Source organism: Pteropus alecto, unplaced genomic scaffold (genome assembly GCF_000325575.1).
Source record: "Pteropus alecto unplaced genomic scaffold, ASM32557v1 scaffold433, whole genome shotgun sequence".
Taxonomy (NCBI): Eukaryota; Metazoa; Chordata; class Mammalia; order Chiroptera; family Pteropodidae; genus Pteropus; species Pteropus alecto.
The window spans coordinates 380,938-398,689 of NW_006433953.1; the positions used below are offsets into that span (position 1 = coordinate 380,938).

General features: G+C 49.3%; 3 protein-coding genes across 7 annotated transcripts in view; 2 read left to right on the plus strand and 1 right to left on the minus strand.

Moving 5' to 3' along the window:
• Positions 1–167, plus strand: part of MYL6B (myosin light chain 6B) — a 4,315-nt gene extending 4,148 nt beyond the window's left edge. For all 3 annotated transcript variants that reach the window (XM_006908886.3, XM_015587062.2, XM_006908887.3), the window contains one exon: positions 64–167. The gene's annotated coding sequence lies outside the window, so the exon portion shown is untranslated. The remainder of the gene's footprint in view (positions 1–63) is intronic.
• A 218-nt stretch (positions 168–385) lies between these two features.
• On the plus strand, positions 386–3,631 carry MYL6 (myosin light chain 6). Of its 3 annotated transcripts, XM_006908889.2 has the most exons (7): positions 386–521; positions 789–816; positions 1,679–1,822; positions 2,044–2,217; positions 2,306–2,383; positions 2,686–2,730; positions 3,438–3,631. In XM_006908889.2, the coding sequence occupies exons 1-6, from the start codon at positions 519–521 to the stop codon at positions 2,712–2,714; spliced, it is 456 nt and encodes a 151-aa protein (XP_006908951.1). In that variant the 5' UTR covers positions 386–518; the 3' UTR covers positions 2,715–2,730; positions 3,438–3,631. The 3 variants fall into 3 exon arrangements, with proteins under 3 accessions (XP_006908951.1, XP_006908952.1, XP_024900479.1); XM_006908890.2 differs by lacking the exon at positions 2,686–2,730; XM_025044711.1 differs by lacking the exons at positions 386–521; positions 789–816 and adding an exon at positions 1,510–1,578 and having other exon boundaries at positions 1,657–1,822.
• Positions 3,632–5,375: 1,744 nt separating this feature from the next.
• Positions 5,376–17,752, minus strand: part of SMARCC2 (SWI/SNF related, matrix associated, actin dependent regulator of chromatin subfamily c member 2) — a 16,378-nt gene continuing 4,001 nt past the window's right edge. Inside the window, exons 9-31 of the mRNA XM_025044678.1 lie at positions 17,694–17,745; positions 17,399–17,530; positions 17,178–17,293; positions 16,683–16,807; positions 15,584–15,643; positions 15,390–15,427; positions 14,987–15,117; positions 14,655–14,726; positions 12,826–12,939; positions 12,215–12,368; positions 11,439–11,531; positions 11,089–11,208; positions 10,929–10,991; positions 10,368–10,626; positions 9,978–10,139; positions 9,631–9,695; positions 9,263–9,398; positions 9,017–9,183; positions 8,485–8,619; positions 7,128–7,509; positions 6,735–6,818; positions 6,393–6,458; positions 5,376–5,835 (exon numbers count right to left, since the gene is read on the minus strand). Of these exons, the coding sequence (XP_024900446.1) occupies positions 5,759–5,835; positions 6,393–6,458; positions 6,735–6,818; positions 7,128–7,509; positions 8,485–8,619; positions 9,017–9,183; positions 9,263–9,398; positions 9,631–9,695; positions 9,978–10,139; positions 10,368–10,626; positions 10,929–10,991; positions 11,089–11,208; positions 11,439–11,531; positions 12,215–12,368; positions 12,826–12,939; positions 14,655–14,726; positions 14,987–15,117; positions 15,390–15,427; positions 15,584–15,643; positions 16,683–16,807; positions 17,178–17,293; positions 17,399–17,530; positions 17,694–17,745 (2,803 nt within the window). The 3' untranslated portion in view covers positions 5,376–5,758. The remainder of the gene's footprint in view (positions 5,836–6,392; positions 6,459–6,734; positions 6,819–7,127; positions 7,510–8,484; positions 8,620–9,016; positions 9,184–9,262; positions 9,399–9,630; positions 9,696–9,977; positions 10,140–10,367; positions 10,627–10,928; positions 10,992–11,088; positions 11,209–11,438; positions 11,532–12,214; positions 12,369–12,825; positions 12,940–14,654; positions 14,727–14,986; positions 15,118–15,389; positions 15,428–15,583; positions 15,644–16,682; positions 16,808–17,177; positions 17,294–17,398; positions 17,531–17,693; positions 17,746–17,752) is intronic.

Below are 17,752 nucleotides of genomic sequence, written 5' to 3' on the forward strand. Positions count from 1 at the left end.
ACATGTCCTGCTGCGCGGGAATCTGGAGTGCCTGAATTTGGCAACTTTCATCTTTTTCCGCAGATGCAGTGGGGTCGGATACTGGACATCCCGCAGTTGGAAGCACGTTCCTGCCACTAGGAGGCCACCTATTTTGTTTCAAAATAAAGAGACGGTTCCTCCCTTGGTCTCCGACTGTTGCTTTCTTCTGAGGTGGGGGAGGGAGGGAGGGAAGAGAGGGCTCTTCTCTCTCCAATCCGGTATCTTCTGATTTTCCTGTTCGGAAGGGCGGATTCCTTGCGCCTCACCCCACCCCTTTTGCAGTTTTGTGCCTCAGGTAAGGCTCTTCTGGAGAAATAAACAGCTGGCTCCGCCCACCTCATTACTAATGTGGCAATATATCTGCATAAACCCAAACCAGGAATCGTATTGGCTGGGTCGGCTGAGAGTGACGTCATTGGGACGTACTAAGACTAGGGTTGGGCCGAGAGCGGGAGCCATTACTGCAGAAAAAGGTCCCGCAGAGCTGAGCAGTCAAGATGGTGGGACCCGGGACCCGGGACGATGAGCGGGATTTGGGGCGAGAGGCGGGAAGCTGGGGATAGGGGGTAAGGAGAAGGTAGAGGTAGGGGGGACAGGGAACCTGAGGGCCTGGAAGTTGGAGGTGGGGTTGGAAAGTCGGGTCCTGTCCTACTGGGAAGTGAGCCCTTGCGTGGAACAGGAGTTTGTGGTTCGGAGTTTGTGGGATTAAGATGGATGCTTTGGGGATTGGAGTTCAGATGTTGACCGCTCCCCTCTTCTCTGAGCAGTGTGACTTCACCGAGGACCAGACTGCAGGTAGGTATCTGACCCCCTACTGAGGTCACGCTTAGGGAGAGGGTACACCTCCTTTAGCACCTACCCCCTAACCCCAACCTGTCATCTCTTCAGCACCCCCAGGGGAATACCTCTTGGTTTCCTTTCTCCCTCCTTCTGAGCCTCCATTTTCTTTTCTCACTCTTTCTTCCCCCTCCCCTTTCACTCTAGATCTGAGACCCAAGCACTGGGTGAGTTTTAGGTGGTGTGGGTATGTGAAACAACTTGGACACCTAATGCTTGCTGTGTGTGGGGTTTGGGGAGGGTGTATGAAGCTGCCTGTGCATCTGTCTCATAATGAGCTTCTTCTGCCTTTTCTGTCCTCCTGTGACAACTCTCCCCCTCCCCCAGCTTGGAATTGTGAAGATCATAAAAAGCAGTGTCCTGGTACTTTGTAAAAATAGGGACGAGAGCCTTTGCTGAGGATACTTCTTTGTAGCTGGACCCACTGAACGGGAGGGGAGGGGTAGGAAGTGGCAAGCTGGGATGACCCCAGTCCCAGGCTGCTGCTCCCATTTCCTTATAAGGACAGGACCCAGACAGGGCGGTGGCAAATTCCTGCCCTGAGTAGTGTAGCAAGGAGGCTGGACTGGCTTGCCGCAGGCGGAGGGGGTGTATAAATGGATGTTACTATTCTGGCAAGGGAGGAGGAAGGTTGTATCTTTTTGTGGGACACCTGAGTTAGGAGGAATGGATACTGAATCCCTCTCAGTGGACTTAGCTGTACAGTGGTATAAATATCTGGTATCCTCAGCATAATCAAAGTTGAATGAGTAAGGGATACCATGAGGGAGTGTTTTGGGTTAACCTCTGTTTGCCCAGTGCTGTTTATCTGACTCCTCAGAATTCAAGGAGGCCTTCCAGCTGTTTGACCGGACAGGGGATGGCAAGATCCTGTACAGCCAGTGTGGGGATGTGATGAGGGCCCTGGGCCAGAACCCTACCAATGCTGAGGTGCTCAAAGTCCTGGGGAACCCCAAGAGTGATGGTGAGTGTCCTCAAGAATAACTCTGGAAGGAGGCCCACAGTTCTTCAGCTAAGAGCTTCCTTTTATCTTCATAGGCTCCAAACTTGAGCAGGTCTTGTCTCAACGAGCAAATCCACAGATTTCTTGTGTTTTGAGTGGGAGCCATCTGTTCAATTGTGATCCCTGTAATCCCTTCAGTTCTGAGAACTCGTGTAACTTTCCTTCTGCTTCCTTTATGGCAGAGATGAATGTGAAGGTGTTGGACTTTGAGCACTTCCTGCCCATGCTGCAGACTGTGGCCAAGAACAAAGACCAGGGCACCTATGAGGACTATGTCGAAGGCCTCAGAGTATTCGACAAGGAAGGAAATGGTACTGTCATGGGCGCTGAGATCCGTCATGTTCTTGTCACACTGGGTAAGGCTCTACCCTTGCTTCTTGATCTGGGGTGCCACCTTTTACCTCACCCATCACCCAGTTCCTAAAATACTGTTTTCCTCTGCAGGTGAAAAGATGACAGAGGAAGAAGTAGAGATGCTGGTGGCAGGGCATGAGGACAGCAATGGTTGTATCAACTATGAAGGTGAGGGTCAAACTGGGGCTCTCGTGGAGGAAGCAGCCATACAGGGCAAGTCAAGCATAGCATCTAGGGCTTTCCCTAACCCTGGGCTCCAAAAAGTGCCAGGAGGCAAGGGGCAGGGCCCAGCCCAGCCCAGGAATGGGAGGCCAGGGGAGGTATGACTGGATAGGAAGGGACCATGTGGTGTGAAGGGTGGGAAAGGAATGGCAAGTAAAATAAATGGAATGTCTATGTCCCCACTGCCTGACCCCTTCACCCCATGTGTGTGTCTTGTCTTCACCATTAATGTCTCTTCCTTCCTGCAGCGTTTGTGAGGCATATCCTGTCGGGGTGACGGGCCCATGGGGCGGGTACGGCTCCTCCCAGCCTCCCCTTCTCTAGTTGACCTTCCCAGTGTTTTTCTTCCCAACCTTTGCTCTCTGGCCCCTGCCCTTCCCGTACTACCATCTTACTTCCTCATGGCATGTTTCTGCATGGAGCTGACTGGGGAGGGAAGGGGTTTCTCAAAGAGGAAGACGGCCTGGGAGTGTGGTACCTACCTCTTCTCCTAAAATGGGCTCTGAAGTTTTATAGGGCCCCTGCTAATGTCTGGGAAGTCTCACCAGCCTGTCCCCATCTTGCTTTAAGGTAACCCTTTGGCCCTGGAGCACTGGCAGTTGGCATAGAGGGGGTGGGTTGCCTGCCCCATTGTGCTGCTGTAGCTGACCAGTCTCTTCCCCTTCCTTCTGCTGGGCAGCTTGGAGGTACCCTAACCCAGAACTCTGCCTTCTCCTCCTGCCAATGGCTGATAGTAGCTGTAGGTGTAGTTGAGAACTTTTCTGCCTCTGCTGTGTTCTTGCTGCTCAGGGTGGGGTGGGCAACTAACAGCTGGTGGGAGGGGAGCTAGGGGCTGAGAGAACTGGTCAGGCTCAAGGTGGCCTCTCTGCAAACTGACCCCAAGGTTGGTTGCTGAGGGCACGTCCCTTATGCCACCTTTGTGGTTTGTAGTCTCCTGGCCCCTGGTGGACCCCTCCCCTTGACCCTGCTCCCTGGTTCACGCCCCCTCTCCTTTCCACAGAGCTCGTCCGCATGGTGCTGAATGGCTGAAGACATTCCCAGCGTGTCCAGAGCCCTGTGCCTTCCCCTGTGTGAGACTGTATGTAACCCCGAAGACTTCCTAGGTTCTCTCATCACAGCACTTTTCCTAGCTTATCTGTCTTGGATTGTTTGCCATCAGCATTCACCAAATAAACTTGCTCCCTGTTCCCTAAATGCAGTTCTGCTTTCCTTTCTGAGCAGGCTGAAGGGGAGGAGAGTCCAGGGTCCGTGGACCAGGGGCTAGGGAAAGTTGAGGAAGGGCTTGTTGGAGCTGTCTTTGCCTCACTGAAATGCTTACCCCATTCACTGATGCTACAAAGACCACCCCTTGGGGGATTAGGAAAGCCATAAATCCCTGTGGGACCAAAGCTGACTATCCTTGTTCCAGCTCCTCAAACTCAGCCGTTACCCTGCCAAGCACTGCAGGCCTTTTGTGGGGGCAGCCCTGAGAGTATTTACTAGAGCTAAAGCCAGGCCATATTAGCACTGCCTGAGCCTGTCTGTCACCTCAGCAGGGCTAAGGGCCAGTAATAACAGAAGTGAAATGCATGCCTTCTCCCCACCTAATAAGGCAAGAAATGAAGCTATTACATCTGAAAGGATAAACATATAAAATCTCCTGGTTGTGAAGATGTCCTTCCAAGATTAAAACAGCTATTTTTAGGACAGGTGAGAGCCTCTGCCCAGCTTCTGCACCAGTACACAGTCTGGACAGCTGTGCTGCCTTTAGCCTGTTGAGAGAGGGCCAGTGTCTTTGGGCCTGTGGCTTGCAGATTGCCTCTCCAGCCCAAATGCATGCCCTGGGAAGAACTCCAGGAATGCTGCCCCCAGCCCCATCCCCCAGCCTGGCAGCCACAGGTAAGAGAACACAGAAGGCATCCACAAGATAAAACTGAAAGCAAATTAATTTATAAAAAAAAAAAAAAAAAATAAATTTTTACTTAAAAAATTTAAATATAATTTCAGCGTTCCAGTGAACTGAAAACATTCATGTAATGGTTGGCTGAGTCAAGTTGGGTGTCAACAATCTGTCACCTAACAATTGAGCTCTTTGTGATTGTTCAAAAGCAGAGATTAAATACAGAAGAAAGGTGCCAAGACGCAGAGGAGGAGAAATATGGGGACATGAGGAATAAAGGGCCTGGTAGGAGGGACCAGGAATTGGTGGAGAGCCCGGAATCATGTTTGCCTTCATGAGAGCTGGTACAGGAGGCACTGGAACCTGGAGAGCAGAGCTGAGCTGCAAACTGGGGGTCAGCACTACCCTAGGTTGGGCTCCACTGCCTCCACATCCCAGGGAATCCCTAGCCACCAGTCAAGGTTCCGATGGTCTTGGTGGGAAAGGGAAGAGATCGGGGGCGGGGGGGGGGGGGATTTACCAAGTCATAAGAAGGAGGTGCTTAAGTGCTTCTTGAAAATTTCAGGTTTTTAAAACTTCCCATCCTTTTCTAGCTGCCCTCTCCATGTCTTTGAGGAGCCCACTGATAGAACCCAGGGAGGAGGAGGAAGAGCCCCGAATGCTCTGTTCTCAATTACCTACTACAGGAATCCCCTAAAATTTGTTTCTCCACCAAATACACACACGCTGACATCAACTACGCCGGTGATTTAACACAAAACTGACATTCAGAGGGAAAGGGGTCATTGGCTGAGCTGGGATGGCCTAGAACAGAAATACTGAGGAAGCAGCATGAGATTAGTAGGAATAAACGGGGTGGGGTGGCTTGAGGGGGTTCTGAACTGACTCTGTCACTAACGAAGGGCTGGAAGAGCCCTGTTCTGCACCCTATTCTATCCTCAGAGCTCTCCCCAGAACCTTAATTCCCCTTTCTTAAAACAGTCACCTCCATCCTCCAAAAATATATAAAAGTTGGACATTTTTTTTAGTGGGTGGAGGGGGCTCCAATGAGGCTTTTTAAAAATCTACTTCCTTTAAAAGGGCTTAGTCTTTTTTTTTCATCAATAAAAAATGCAGTAGTTTTGAGAGGGTGCACCCTTAGAAGTGGTTAATTAGAATCTTGTAGAAACACCTTCCCTTAGCCCTTCCTTTGAGGGCAGCATCTCCATCCTATCTTCTATCCTCTCCCAGACATTAGATCTTTTAACAGAAGTCCTGGAATAATCTGATAAAAATGCATGCCCATGATAGGCATGGTGGGAGCTTTGAAAGGGCAGGAGGAGCTTTCCTTACGTAGTGATGAACTCTCCAGGCTGGGGAAGGGTCCCAGTGGTGGGGGGAGGGCTGTTCCTGGAACCTTGATCTCCATGGGGGGTGAGGGAGAGAGATGTCTGGCTGGTTCCTCACTGTGGAGGTGGCACAGGGGTGACTGTGCCTGGACTCGGGGCTGTGGGATCTGGAGGCAGAGAGGTGCCTGAGTCTGTGGAGAAAAGGAAGATGAATAAGCTAGGGTGAGCAGGAGAGAAGGCTTCAGACCCAGGCCACCACAAATAGAACTGGGCATGGCATGCATGGGTGGGTAGATGAATGAGGTACCCACAAAGTACAACTTTCTTTCCTCAACACCCTTTCCCACCTCACAATGGGAAAACTGGTAGACCCCAAATCATCCTCCTGCCCCCAAGGGAACTCTCTAAATTGGGCATTTGAGTGTGATGGGGACAAGCAAAAGGGATGCCAAATCATCATGCAAAACAGGTAGCTGTTTTTCAAGTTTACAACTGAGATGCTCTGTGCCACAGGACTCTTCGGTGACCCACCAGTGAAAGGCCCCAACGTCATCCCAGAGGTGGCAGCTGCCAGGCTGGGGAATGGTGGAGGACGGCCAGAGACGCCTTTCCTCCCGTATTCTAATTTTACTAGAGTGCTCAAAAAGGATTGTGGAAGCTCTAGTACCTGAGCCCTTCCCCACCTGCCCTCCGTCCCTCCTTGTGGACCCCTATCCCTCACCCTTCTCCCCTCCAGGACCCTTCTCACCTGGCAGTGGGCTGGCACTGGGCAGGAGGTTGCCCTGAACAGCTGCCACAATGGCAGGGCTCTGGGCTGCGGCGGATCCGAGCCCCGGCCCGAGAGGCAAGGAAGATGGCATGGTGGTGGTCGCCGGCAGGTTAGGATGTAGAGGGTTCGCCATGGACACAGGCAGGTTAGGTGGGGGGAGAGTGCCCGGGGCAAACGGGAGATGGTGGTGATGCCCATGCAGGTTAGGAGGAGGGGGAAGGTTAATACTGATGGAGTCGGCTAGACTACCAAATGGGATGATGGATGGAGCAGGAGGAGGAGGAGGCGGCATGCCAAAAGGCAAACCCAAAGGAGCATTACCCGCCACGCCTGGGTGCCCGCTGCCTGGCACTGCCCCTGGCATCATTGAGGGAGGAGTTTGTTGGTTGGGGAACGGTGAGGGGCCTGGGAACGGAGAGGAGAAATCAAGATTAGAGGTGTAAAATCTCACTTTCATAGGATAATCAAGTCACTCCTAAGTACCACCTTCTCTTTTCCTGACCAGAATTAGTGGTAAATCCTTGGAACGAAATTCCAAAGATCTGAATTTGGGGAGGGATCCCTGATGGCTTAGGGATATAACAGAGGTGGACCCATCTATAGAAACTAAGGCCGATGCCCATCTCTAGTCCTATCATGTATCCCCTTGGAGGGGCACTGGAACATTCACTTGGATCCCTCTAGTCAGCAAAAGTTCCAGAACCCATCACTTACCATGGGGTCCAGGGGGTGGTACCCCTGGTGGGACAGCCCCAGGCTGGGGGGCTCCAGCTGGTTGCTGTTGCTGTGGCCCTGCAGTTGACCCTGCCTGGCCAATCTGATCAGAGGGGCCCAAGCTTCCAGGAGGGGCCCCACTGCCAGCAGGAGCAGGGGCCACAGAGGCTGGAGCCATGGCTAAGCCGTGGACCGTGGGTGGCCCAGCAGCACCTGCAGGTGGGATAGGCTGGGAGCCTGGGGGCAGGGCTGGTGGTGGCTGCTGCTGCTGTTGGTGCATTTGTTGGAAGTGCTGCTGCCGGGCTCTCATCTCCGCATACTTCAACTGCTCCATGTGAAAGGCTTGTCTGTCGGCCAGGAGCTGCTGCCTCTGATACTCCAGCTGCCGGTGCCAATTGAATACGCACATTCAGAAGATCTCAAAGGCAAATGCCCTTGCCCCCCACTCTGTCTTCTGACAAGCCCAGCCTCTCATTCTGGCAGTTCCCCACATCAAATCTAAATCATGTGCTTGGGCGTTCTCTGTCCCTCCCTGCCCCTCGCCTCATCATCTGGCTGCCAAGGATTTAATCTAGGGGTGGTCCTTGCTCATTTCGGCTCCACAGCTTTGAACTTGTCATTAATTTAATTTGGAAAACCTTCCAGTCCTCTTAATTCATGTTCTTTTCTTCCTTAAAAATTGGCTAAAAATTCACCATTTTCAGGAAGCCAACCCAGATCAACTCAATAGCCCCTGAGCTTTTGGCCCTTATTCTGTTCTCTCTTCAGGACTTACATACTTAATTTAAAATCTCTTAATTTGAATTTGTCAGATATTTTAAGCATTGTTTTTGATGTCTCCATATTGTATATATGATATTGCCAACTAAACTGTAAGTTCTCTGAGGGCAGGATCCCTGTCTTCTATTTTTTTTTATGGTTTCTCAAAGTGATCCATACTTTGTCCTTCCCATATCCTTCCCAAGTTTACCCCTTAGATCTGAAGCCTCTATCCTCTCATCATCCCTTAATCCTGTTCAATCACTCAGCAAACACTTATTAAGAGTCTACTATGGGCCAAGCACTGTTCATGGACCTGGAGATGCAGCAATCAAAAACAGACTAAGATCTCGGCCTCGTGGAAGAGCTGACATTCTGTGAGACCTTAGTGTCCAGGCTTCACCTGTGGGCCACTTGTCCTTAACTGCCTGGCACTGGCTCTTCCTTCCCTGGCCTGGGCTGCTCCCCTCTGCTTTGTCTGTCTCAGGATTTCTCCTCTGTTGCTGCCCCCTCCCACTACCCCACTCTCAACTGAGGCTCAGCTCAGCATCAAGGTGGGTCCCTGGGCTCCACTGACTTCCTAAGGGACATTACTCACTGCTTCTCGCTCCCGGTCCATGATCGTCTCTAGTTCCTCAAAGTGCCGAAGTTTAATTTCTAACTTTTTCATCTGGGTTTCCACCAGCAGGGCCACCAGAGATTTGATCTTTCTCTCCTCAACGGCAGCCAAGTGCTAGGGAAGGAGAAATGGGATGGCATGTTAGTGGGAGGACCCAGCTGAAAATATTCCGGGGCAGAGAAAGGTAGGGTGGAGGCTGGCAAGTTTTAAGAAAGAACTTGCTGTGGTCATAACCCAGAGAGTAGCACAGGCTAGATATTTTTAAAAGAACATGAAGAAAAGGAAAGTGTGGCAAAGGATAAGACAAGGTCAAATAATCACACGGTGCAAGTCCAATGGTCAAAGCATAAAAAACTTAGAGCAGTGATGACCAACTTTCCCTCTCAGAATACAAAGAAAAAGGAAATGGCCAGCATTATTTAAGGGCTGAGCAAAGAAGGATTTCCTCCAGGTGAAGTGAGATCAGAGAAGGTATCTTCTTTCTGGAGTCTTCTGGGTCTCTGGTCCTCACCTTGGCCTTTACGGCAGCAGCAGCCAGGGCAGCGGCAGCAGCAGTGGACAGATTGCCTTCACCGATGTCCCGCTCCACCTTGGTCTTCCTTTCCCCCTCCGACTCCACCACTTCCTTCAGCACTTCCTCCTGCCCCTCCTTTGGCTCCTTTTCCTTCTCAGGGTCAACTGGGCCAGGAACAGGCTTGTTAGTCCTACAGCCTCCATTCTCTCTCCTGAATTTCAACCACCCTGCTGGGAGGCTCACCTATAGGGTCCCCATCACTCTTCTCTGACTCCTTCTCGCTGTCACCTTCTTTCCCTTTCTCTTCATCCTTTTTGGGAGCCTCGCTGGTCTTCTCCTTTGCTTCCTCCTCTACAGCCCCAACTCCTTCTCGGGGTTCCTAGAGTCCCAGGGAAAGAAAAGTAGAGGTTATCAGGGTGGCTGGTTTCTCACACAAAGAGCCCAGACTGGGAACTAAATTTACACCTCTTACTTGGGAGGTGATCTGGCTCCAGGAGAAGCCCCACCCAAGCTTAGCCCTTACCTGCTTGAGCTGGACTAACCCAGCCCTCCATCACCATGGTGCCATACCTGACCCTCCACCTTCCCAGCCCAGGTCAATCCCACTATACCTTGGGCTCCTTCTTCTCCTCTGTGGCTTGGCCTTCCGCCCGCGCCTCATCAGTCCCGCTCTCCTCTGGGCCCGTGGGAAGAGGAAATGGGAAATGTCTGATACAGTCTATTTATACATTTATACAGTCTGTTTTCCATAGCTCCTTCTTCTAGCCAAAATCTTAGTAAGAGGACCAACTGAGAGCCATAACCCCTAAGGTAAAGTCCCAGGGGGAAAAAAAACACCCACCAATCTCCCATTCGTATTGTACCCTGAGGCCAATCCAGGGCAGGGATGTCACAGGGAGGCCAAGTGGCTCTTGCTCTTGGTGGAAGGGGAGAAACCTGAGGACTTGCCAGGCCTTACCGATACGCTCAGGCTCATCAGAGGTGGTTCCAGCAATGCCACTGCTTTCCAGACCGAAGGCTGGGTCTGCCTTGCCTGTCACTTTTGCTGCTTCTTCCACTTTCCGAACATGAGCCTCCACCAAGGCTGTGGGTACCTCTTCCTTCATTTTGGAGAATTCTTCTGCAAGATCCAGAGAGGATGAGGCTGGGAGTGGGGGCAGGTAGGCAGTTCTGGCTACCCCAGTGAAAGCCCATCTCTTCATCTAGACCAGCATGGAGCTAGACAGGTGCCTGAGCTGATGCCAGCAGAAGACAAGGTCAGTGGGACAGCCAAACTTCAGGGGATTTCAAGGTCTGAGTACCCAGCCCTTCAAATGCAAACTAAGAGGCCTGAACCCTTCCACCTTACCTAGAGCCGACTTCGCAGCAGCAGAGGCGACTCGAGGATCGACGACAGAAGCCAGGAAGGCAACTGTGCTCATAACAGGGTTGCCTGACTGACTAAAAGGGATGGGCTGATAGGCCAGGGGGCCCAGAGAGGCCTCTGAGTCCTCCAGGTATGGGTCTTCAATGGGAAGACGAAGAAAATGCAAGATGCACTCGTCCTGAGTGCGGCTTCCAACATGCTCTGATACTTTGTTCCAATCATCTTTGTACATTTCCAGTGCCTGGTGGTGGTGGGAGAGATACAACTTTGTTTACTTAGCCACATCGAAGGTCAACTCCCCCCATCTTTCTAAGGGTAGCTACTAAAGCTCTCTGTGTTATGGTATTTGTGTACTCTGCCGCACCCAAGGGGAACTTTCAAGTAGCACTAAGAAAGGATATAAAGTTAAGGAAATGGCCCAAATCCCTGGCCTGGAACTGTTCCCTGGGGCAAGTGTGACAGGTACTCTCCCCACTCACAAGTGTGCCTGGCATCCCAGCCACCTCTGTTTTCATAAAACTTTCCTTTCCTTGCCCCAGTTACCTCCAGGAGCAGCAGGGTCTCTTGTTCTGTCCACTCTCGAGTAGCACTGGCCGCAGCTTTGCTCTGCAGGGGAAACACAGGCAGGTCAGAGAGAGGAGCCTGTGACTTCTGGAGAGTGATGGTGCTCTAGCCCTGAGTCAGCCCGCCCACACCTCCACACCTTGGAGGGGATGTTCTTCTTTGTGTACATGTCTGTGCGCAGGCCAAAGTTCTGCATGTCTGTTGGTTTCTCTTTGCCTTTGTCAGGGAAGTTGAGCATTTGTTGGGAAGCAGAAGTCTGCTATTTGTGGAGGGAAAGAAAGAGGTGAGTACAAGTGAACACCAGGAGCCAGGGGCAGACAGAGAGAGAAAACAGACAGAAGGAGCTTTCTTCCCAAAGCCAGGGACACCCCTGGGTGGGACTTCCTCTCACTGCTGTAGCTCCTTTGCTCTCATGTCTCTTCTTCTCCGGCAGGGGCCCCCCAATAAAGGGGCAAATAAGAAGCCCAGCAGGGTCTACACCCCACCTACCAGCTCTGGCTTGCCCTTAGCGGTCTCTGGCACCAGGTCATCCAGCTCTTTGCCCTTCCGCCCAGCCTTGGTATCAGCATCAACCTGGCGGCCCTGGGGGACAGAGCTTGGCGTCATGGAGGCTGGGCAGGAAATGACCAGGCCAAGGTCCTAGAGGCCTCGAGACCAAATGCTGCGTGGCCCGCAAGCTCTGGGGGCACTCATGCCACTGTTCCATGTTCCCTTAATGATTAATTAGATTTGTAGTTGGCATGATATCCATTTGTATTTACATATATCTTTACAAATTCTCTTAGGAGCTGGACAATTAGGTTCTAATCCTAGATTTAGTACTCAGTGACCTTGGGCAAGCCACATAACCTTTCTCCTCTTAATTTTTGTAATGTATGAAATGGAAGTGGAAAAATGGAAGTGATAATAATTATGAGGCAAAAATGAAAAAAATGCTAGAAACATGATAAAGTTAAAAAATTTCATGCAACTTAATTTTAAACCATTTTTCTCTATCTGTTCCATCCCCTACATTAGTCTGTCTGCTCCTTGAGGACAAGAGCAAGTCCTCATCTCCCTTAGCAAGTCCTCGAAGTCTTAGGGACAGAAGCTGAGAGGGGGTGTTAAACACTCGGGGCTGATTCCTGTCGCCCTTTGCATCCCACGGAAAAGAAAGAAGCCTCAAAACACTCCTGAACCATTACCCTAAAAAACCAGAAAAAGAAAAGTCGAAAGAAGCCCAATTTTACCCAACCCCACCCTGTCCCCACAGCCCCTCACTCTACCTGTGGGGTCTTGGGCTGCAGAGGCACCAACCCTGAGGGTGTGTCTGCCAAGACATGGAAGTGAGAAGTGGGTGGAGGCCCCATTGGTGTTGGTCGACTCTCAGCATCCACCTGGTAGTTAATAAGACCCCACTGTTCTAGGAAGGCGTGGACCCTGTGAGGAGAAAGGCAGAGACAGGGTCACAGTATGAGAAAGGTACACGAGTGGGAGGGCTGGGGGCAGTGGTGGAGGCCTAAAGCTACCTTTCTCTGGCCCTCTTATTTCTGCTCATTCTACTCCCTGGACATCTCATCTCCTCCCACAACATAAATGCCAGTGACACCCAAGTCTACATCTCCAGCTAGGACCTTTCTCTATATCCACCTACCTACTAAACATCTCTTCCTGGACAGCTAATAAAATCAAACCAGAATCCTTCAACTACAGATGTGCTTTCTCCTTTTGTCCACACTCAGACAGTGCTACTGCCATGCCCTGAAGTCATTTTTCTATAGAGGTGTTTTTTCCTGCTCATTCCCTTATGTTCCTTGCTGGCAACTCTACTTTCGCCAAGAGACATCTGTGGGCAGACATCCTGACATACCCCATTCCTCTTGTTTGCAAGACCCACCTCATGATGGCACAGACATCACCCGCTAGGTTTCTGCGGCAGGCGGTGGAGGTGAGGTACTCTTGGGGGTTCAGCCGGTAAGTGTCAATCATGAAGTTTCGATAGGCCAGGTAGCTTAGAAGAAAGAGAGAGAACAATAAGGTTAAAAAATGTCTGTCTGTTGAGGGCTGAAGAATAGGAAAAATGATAAAAGAGCTAATAACTCCTCCTGTGCAAAAAGATAGAAAAGAATGGACCATTCAACTCATTAAGCAATGTAGGTCTACTACGTGCTAGATGCCAGGGGTTTAAACACTGCTTACATTTTCCTTGATGGGGTTTTTAGTTAAATGAATTATGTCCTTGGATATACTTGGGAATGTTTCATCCAAATTTTATTTTTTTTCATCCAACTTTTAAACAAGGAATCAAAGGTTAAAAAAGAAGCCCTTATTTCCAAATGCAGATGTTCAAGTGAAGTCTGTATCCATGCATCCAGCTAGTCAGCATGATATGGTATAAAGAATATGTTTTGAAAATGGAAAGATCTAAGTTCAAATACCAGTTCTACCATGATGGCCTTGGGCAAGTCACTTAAAATTTTGAATCTCAGTTTCTTCATCTGCAAAATGGAGTGTCTACTAAGGATTAGAAAGATCTGTGAGATCTAGTACAGTGCCAGGCATGTTGTAGGGGCTAAAAAAATGGTAGCTGTAGTGTGGTATAGTGTAAAATTTGAGACCATGAACCAGACTAAAGGATTCAGATCTCAGTGTTGCTACTTACTAGTTCTGTGATCTTAAGCAAGTTACTTAATCCCTCTATACTTCAGTTTGCTAATCAGTAAACTGGAGATGATAATAGGACCTACATCCAAAGCTGACGTGAGATTAAACTAGTCAATGTATGTAAGACACTTAGGCTAGTGCCTAAAAGACAGCAAACTCTCAATAAATGTAGACAATTATCATCATTTACTATTTTATACCAAGGGTGCAAAGTGTACTAGTTCCAACCCTGCCTGCAGATCATATTGAACTCATGTCACCTGATCATTACTTCATTTTTCCCCTGGAGAGAGCAAGACTTCTCCACACACACCATTTTCCCCAGGAAGAAAAGAAAAGCATTACCAGGCTACAGGGAAAGAAACATGGTGGGAAGGGAAGGTGGCCCCAGAGAGGAAAATCTGAGGATCAGCTGGGAAGCAAGCTTGTTCAGGTCTCAGGGGGCCTTGGCTCAGCACTCAGTCTCAGCGTCTCATCATGATATTGATCCTGAAGCATCCCAAACCCAAGAAGACTGCCATCTCATCCAAAGCCAAGCAGGTTTGGCCTGAGGCAACACCATGAAGGACATGAAGACTTCTGAGCCCCGAGCCCACACTACCTAATACTCTCTCCAGAGAGCCCTCTCCATCCCTTAATTCACAGACTTGGGTTTTCTCCTTTCGTTTTTTTTATCAAAATCTATTCTCAGGGACCAGCCTAGTAATAGTCACTTACATTTTAGTTAAAACTATAACTTATGCTCACAATATGTAAACTTTGGACAATATCAGTAATTATGGATTGAAAGGCTCCATACCCAGTTAAAAGAAACAGAGGGACTAGAGCAGGTACTGTTTTGTACAAAAGAGCATGCTTAATATTGCTGGTGGGCATATCCTAGAGCGCATGCGCCGTGGTCACAGTGCTGGGCTGCGGCTGCCTATCATCTGCATAAGCCTCACGTGGTGCCTGGCTCATGGAAGGAGCTCAAGAAATGTTTGCTAAACTCTATGTTGCTGGATCAGGAGGAGTGAATGGGGAAAGGGGGAGAAAGAGACTCATGAGCTGAGATTTCCTTACATTTCTGGAGTCTTGGACTTGTTTTTGCCGTTGAAGAACTCAGGGAGAGCCCTCCGCTCAATGGCATGAACACTGCAAGAGAAACCAGAATGGATTCAGAAGGTACTCCTGCAGAGATAGGAGCCCCAAAGAGAGGAAAAGTCTAGAAGGTGGGGTGGGCAAACAGTTGGAGATAGCAAGAAATTAGACATTTGGGGAGAACTTTGTGCCAGGGCTCCCTTTAAAATTGAATTGTACTCCAAAAGAATACACTTTTGGAGGCAAAAGGAGGAATACGCTGATCCTAAAAAGCAGGGAAATAGGGATTCGGTGAGAAGTTAGAGCAACGATACCTATTATAGTCAAACCAGGCCGCGTAGCTAGGAATGATGATGTGGTGGGTCTGTTCAGTCACGTTATCCTCATGCAGGTCCGGATTCTTGGTCTGCTCCCCCTTGTTTCCCGTACTGTTCTCATCCTCATCCTACGAGTACGGAGGCTGCTGGACACTCAGCATTCCTATTTTCCCTTAGCAACCCCCTGCTTCTCCCACACCCCAGATTTATACACACTAAAGATGGGTGTGGAATAAAAAGTTATGGGCCCCAGGACTTGAAAAGGGTCAGTTTTAAGCACTAGCAAGAATTAGTCTAGTACAAGAAAAGTTTGGGCAGTGGAAAGTTCTGGGCAGAGGAAACTTTATAATCACAAATCAGAATCACATAGAGAGGTAGGGCCTCTCTAAACTGGCTCCACCTTGCCCGTGTTCTCCATGCTTTCATCCTCCTGTTCATCTGAAAGAGAGAGACAACAAGATAGACGGCTAGAGCCTCCTGAGGGGCCGAGAAGAGTCCTACTTTCTGAAAAGCCTCCATGGGCTGGGGGATGGTAGTGAATGACCTCCCCTCCTTCGGGCTCTGACTGCGTTGCCCCAAGGCTCCCCATCTTACCCAAGTCAGTCATGGTGCCTCCTTTGACTGGGGCTGACTCTGAGTCCTTTTTAGTGTTGACTGCCAGAAAAGAGTCATTTTATCAGACAAGTTCTGCCTAATATCAAGCCTACACTTCTCCGCTGTTAACAGTTCTAGAGATCTCACTTGCTCCAAAAACTTTATCTGATCACAAAATGCATTAACTTCCTACAGTCATAATCATTCTAAGGCTTGAAACTCACTTGCCACTCTTCCCCCTTCCCCAACCAAAAATTCATTTAACTTTTTCCTATAAAGAAGCATCTTCTATTCTATGGCCATTCATGACTCATTTTCGTCTTTGATAGGCCCTTATCTCCATCTATGTGTCTGTTTGTTCTAATGGACTGAGACAGAGTCTGACCAAGTCACTCTTTAGAGGAGTCACTGGATCTTAAATATTTTTGAAAGTGAAGGACACTTTCCTCAACTGAATCCATACACAAAAGCTCAAAAGAAAAAAAAACACAAGAGAGGAGAGCTGCTCTGACTGATGGTGGTGGGAGCCAGAACTCCTCTCTCTCAGTGGCCTCCTTTACCCCAATTATGAAATACACTCCTGGACATTTGGAGCTAATCTACACAATACAGTTTATAAACCAATACTGGAGAGCAATGGTCTCCAAAGTGGGGTTCGCACATAGGATCCTCAAGGTGGTCCACTAGAATACAGGAAGAGTGTATCAGAACTTCTCTCTATTTTTTAATCTTATCCTTTACATTTTCTCATTTAAGATAATATTCACATGTGTTTTATAGTGTTCCTAAAGAAGCAGTTTAACGGTCCGAGTACACAATTTGTGTTCAGATATATTCTACTGAGGGGGGATGCAAAATCAAAAAAAAGTCTGGAGACAACTACTTCCAGGGATGAAGCACAGTCCACAACTCAAATGTAGATGTGAAGTTAGCTGACTGTCCCTGGTGACGAAAATAATTTCAAGAACCAGCTAAATTGAAGGGAAAGGTCCTTTAGACCTGGAGCTGGGCTTGGGAAATTAGCCCACTCAGGGGGTTTGAGAGAGTAGAGGCAGGACGGGGAATGGGGGTGGGCCCAAGAGCTAGGCCTGGCTCATACCTGTTTTGGGCAATGTCACCTCTTCGACATTGGGGACCGGTGAGGGCTCATCCATGTCCTTTGTCAGGTCTTCTTGCTCCTCTTCTCTATGGCCACGCTTAGACTTGGTATAAGGTGTTGAGGGACTGGGAAGGAAAGAGAGTAAAAGAAAACCCAGTCATCCTTGGACAAGGAGTCTCTGAAGGTGTGGCTCAAGTGAAGGGAAGCAAGAGAGAATACCGAGGGTAGAGCTGTGCAAAACCAGAAACCAGTCGCCTCAGAGTAATGGGAAGTGGCCAAGGCCTTCTTTTGGAGATTAAGCTCTCTTTGAGTTTACCAGTGGCTGGGACCAGAACTAACAACTGGGCAGCTAAAGAAGACTTCCTCATCCCCCTGTCTCAGGACAGTAGCAGGACAGGGCCAGGTGGTTATGGGAAGGGATCTGTCCTTCTTTCCTTCAACATGGTGTGGAGAAAACAGTAAGGAGTGGGGCAGGTTAGGGGCTGGCTGACATACCCTTTTTTAGCATTTTTCTTCTTAGCTTCTGGGGTTGGTGAAGGAGAAGGGGAGCGCTTCCTCTTCTTATAGTTCCCCCCTTTCTTGTCCCGTCGATCTGAATCTGGGCTGTTCACCTACAGATTGGAGAATTAGGACAAATGTCAGCCAATAATCTCCAGTGAAAAGTTGTTCTGAAACTTATGCTAAGGGCTCGAAGAAGAAAGAAGAGGATTTTTCACCTCATCTGTCAATGTCTTGGCTGAAATCTTCTTTCGGCGGGAGACAGGGTTTTTGTCATCATTTACTTCATAGTCTTCCTCATTCATCCATTCATTGAAGGTGTCTGTGTCTAGGATCCACTTTGCATGAACCTAAAGTACAAAGGCAGACTGCTAGAGAGAAGCCTAGAAGCCAGAGTTCTCTCTTAGAACCCTTAACAGAAAAGCCCAAAGCCACAGAAGCCTCTGTTTCACCTCCAAAGAGTGGTCTGGTCCTAGCATTCTTTTTGGGGCAGAAGGGACAGGAAAAACTCACCTTCCTAGGTTTCTCAGGAGTTGGAGCATCTTCCACAGATGCTTCAATTTCACTGGCTG